Below are 3,927 nucleotides of genomic sequence, written 5' to 3' on the forward strand. Positions count from 1 at the left end.
AATGACCATCTTGACAATGATATTACCACCTCCGATAATATAATACGAATAATAAAATATGAATGACCCTCTTGGCAATGATATTATCACCTCCGGTAATATAATATGAATAAAATAATATGAATGGTCCTCTTAGCAATGATATTACCACCTCCGATAATATAATACGAATAATAAATATGAATGGCCTTCTTGGCAATGATATTATCACCTCCGGTAATACGAATAATAAATATGAATGACCCTCTTGGCGAATGATATTACCACCTCTGGTAATATAATACGAATAATAAAAATAGGAATGCTCTTGGCGAATGATATTATCACCTCCGGTAATATAATACGAATAATAAAAATATGAATAACCCTCTTGGCAATTAGAATGTGTAATCATGACGATGTCCTATTGACAGGATGGCGATGCTGTATTGATAAGATGATGATCGATATCCTTCAAAGGTTGATATTTGATCGATTTTTGGCATGATATCGGATGTATTGGTTAGTTGTACTTCAAATCTTCTTCGGTTTTTTGATGCCGCTTATGTATGCCCATTAAACGTCTTTGACGTTGGAGAATACAATTGACGTCATTATAGACGCTTGAATGCCATGAAAGTAGCTCCTTCGTGTGTTCCTGTACTCAAAAGAAAATAAGTAATAGCCACGTTGTCATCTTAACTAATGACTGAGTAAAAAAATTTTAAGGAAAATTCTTGAAAATATGTACAAAGTGCCTGATCAGTTTGACATTAGTGTGTGAATATCATGCTCATTTTTGAACACTTTATATTCATTGTGGCTCATGGTTTGGTGGAGATTTGAACAAGGCATTGTTGCTCATATTTTGAAAGTCTCTTTTTTGTCTGATGAATCCTGATGACAAAAATTATCGCTTTGACAACTCTTTGTTCTTTTAATATCTTTGTATTTGCTGAACGGAGGGATATGGTGATCCTTTATAAATCTGCATCCACAAAAAAAATATTAATTTTGAATGAATTGATCTGTGTTGAATTCTCCATTTGTTTTCTCCTTGTCTTGTTATCTTCGATCGCTTGCTCTGATTCCCCACTTTTCGGTAGATATAAGACTAAAATATATTTATGTAAAAATATTTGATGTATTAAAAGCTTTTAAAAAAGATGAGTTTTTTTTTAAAAAGCAATTTGGAAAAGGGCCACTGCCAGATGTCACGTCACGCATAGATTAAGTGAACGTCCTTGATTCGAAGATTTGAGCATGTTTGACAGCTTGTTCACAAAATTTTGAGGATCCTTGAGGGTTCAAGCCTGGAAGTCCTTATATAGGCAGAAAATTTTGTAGTTGACTCTGAACTCTGATGGTGTTGGAGATTATTGAGGTTGACATTGAACTTCTAACAATGTTGGGGATCATTTGAAGCCAACTTTGAATTTGAAGTCGAGTAAAAACCTCCTATTGATATCGGATAATTTTTTTGAGGTCATTCTCAAAAAATTTTGTCCCAGTTAGATGTCTACCAATAAGAGATTTGTAGAATTTTTGAGATCCTATCAAAAATTCTGTCCCAGTTGCTTTCTGATGCACCTCAGTCTTGACTTCTTCTATAGAAAGATCGTCTTTGAAATTTTTGAGTCCCCTCAAAAATTCTATCCTAGTTTCTATTATATATAGAGAATTTATGGGAGATATGACCGAACCGTTGTGGCGCCTATGTATCCCTTTGAGGCAGGAATTAGGTCAAACGTAGTTTCCCTTCGGGAGATAAATGAGAAATGGGAGATTTTGATACAAAAATGACCGAGGCCGACATAGGCCGCCTACGTATCGCATTCTTGAGAATTGAGATCAGACGTAGTTCAAACAATAAAAAGGGATATTGAAAATAGATAAAAGGGTGACCGAAGCCGACATAGGCCGCCTACGTATCTCATTCTTGAGAATTCAGGTCAGACGTAGTTCGTTGTAAAATGGGAGGGTTAATTTAAAACAAACGAGCATAGAAATGATTACAAGCAAATGACATAATTACAAAAACTTTGAACCTTCAAACGTAGTATCTCTTGACGGCATCTGAGTTGCTTGGTTTGGGCCAATCTTGGACATCCATTTCGGACAATATTAAGGCACCTCCAGATAGCACTTTGTGAACCATGTAAGGTCCTTGCCAATTTGGCGCGAACTTTCCTTTATACCCATCTTGATGTGGAAAAATACGTTTGAGAACCAACTGACCAACTTCAAATGTTCTTGGTCTCACTCCTTGTTAAAAGCACGAGTCATTCTTTGTTGGTACAATTGACCATGGCAAACGACAGTCATTCTCTTTTCATCAATCAAATGCAAATGGTCAATTCGATTACGAACCCAATCGGCGTTGCTCAATTCAGCTTCTTGAATGATTTTCAATGATGGTATTTCCACTTTGGCGGGGATTACAGCCTCCGTCCCATACACTAGCAAGTATGGGGTTGCTCCAATTGATGTTCTGACAGTCGTTCGGTATCCTAACAAAGCATATGAAAACATCTCATGCCAACCTCTGTGATTGTCAATCATTTTCCTCAGAATCTTTTTGATGTTGTTGTTGGCAGCTTCTACGGCTCCATTTATTTGGGGACGATATGCGGTTGAGTTTCGATGATTAATCTTGAATTGCTCACATATCTCTTTCATCAAATAACTATTGAGATTTGCTCCATTATCGGTAATGATGGAATTCGGTATTCCGAATCTACATATCAAATTATTACGGACGAAGTCTTTTACTACCTTCTTTGTAACTGATTTGTACGAGGCTGCTTCCACCCATTTGGTGAAGTAATCAATGGCGACTAAAATGAACCTATGTCTATTAGAGGCGGCTGGCTCTATTGGACCAATGGCATCCATGCCCCAAGCCACAAATGGCCAAGGAGAACTCATAGCATTGAGTTGGTAAGGAGGTACTCGAAACAAATCACCGTGCACTTGACATTGATGACATTTTTGCACATACTTACAACAATCATGCTCCATAGTCATCAAAAAATAGCCGAATCGAAGGATCTTTTTCGCCAAGGTAAGCCCATTCATATGAGTTCCACACACTCTCGCATGAATCTGTTCGAGAAGCTTTATAGCTTCCATGGCATCGACACATCTGAGAAGTCCCATATCTAGAGTTTTCCTATAAAGGGTTTCTCCACTTGGATAGAAATTGTTATCCATTCGACGTATTGCTTTCTTCTGATTGAAAGTCGCATCATCTGGATAAGTCCCGGTCTTTAGATACTTTTTTATGTCAAAATACCAAGGTCTCTCATCTAGTTCTACTTCAACATGCGAAAAGTGAGCGGGTTGTTCTTTCAAATATATCTCCATAGGGTCAATGTAACTTGTATCTGGATATTTGATCATTGAGGACATAGTAGCAAGAGCGTCAGCAAATTCATTCTGCAACCTTGAGGTATGCCTAAACTCGATCTTGCGAAACCTTTTACACAACCTTTGCACTAATTTCACGTACGGTACAATCTTCGAATTTTTTACGGCCCACTCCCCCTGAACCTGATGAATCAGTAAATCTGAATCTCCGATTACCAGCAACTCTTGAATATCTTTATCGATCGCCATCTTCAGACCCATGATGCATGTTTTATACTCAGCCATGTTGTTCGTGCAACGAAATCAGAGTTTGGCCGCCATAGGATAATGTTGTCCAGATTCTGATATTAGGACTGCTCCAATTCCACTTTCTTCATGATTCACCGCCCCATCAAAAAATACCCTCCAACCAGGGTATGCCTCAGAGATATCTTCTCTTATAAATAATACCTCTTCATCGGAAAAATAAGTTCTGAGTGGTTCATACTCTTCGTCTACTAGATTTTTTGCAAGATGATCAGCTAAGGCTTGTGCTTTTATCGCCTTTTGGGTCACATATACAATATCAAACTCACTCAA

The 3,927-nt window shown here is 37.6% G+C and overlaps 1 protein-coding gene across 1 annotated transcript; it reads right to left on the reverse strand.

The window, feature by feature from the left end:
* Positions 1-2,238: 2,238 nt before the first annotated feature.
* On the reverse strand, positions 2,239-3,597 carry LOC129900047 (uncharacterized). Its single transcript, XM_055975022.1, has one exon. The coding sequence runs from the start codon at positions 3,595-3,597 to the stop codon at positions 2,239-2,241; it is 1,359 nt and encodes a 452-aa protein (XP_055830997.1).
* Positions 3,598-3,927: the final 330 nt, after the last annotated feature.

Source organism: Solanum dulcamara, chromosome 8, assembly GCF_947179165.1.
Source record: "Solanum dulcamara chromosome 8, daSolDulc1.2, whole genome shotgun sequence".
Classification (NCBI taxonomy): Eukaryota; Viridiplantae; Streptophyta; class Magnoliopsida; order Solanales; family Solanaceae; genus Solanum; species Solanum dulcamara.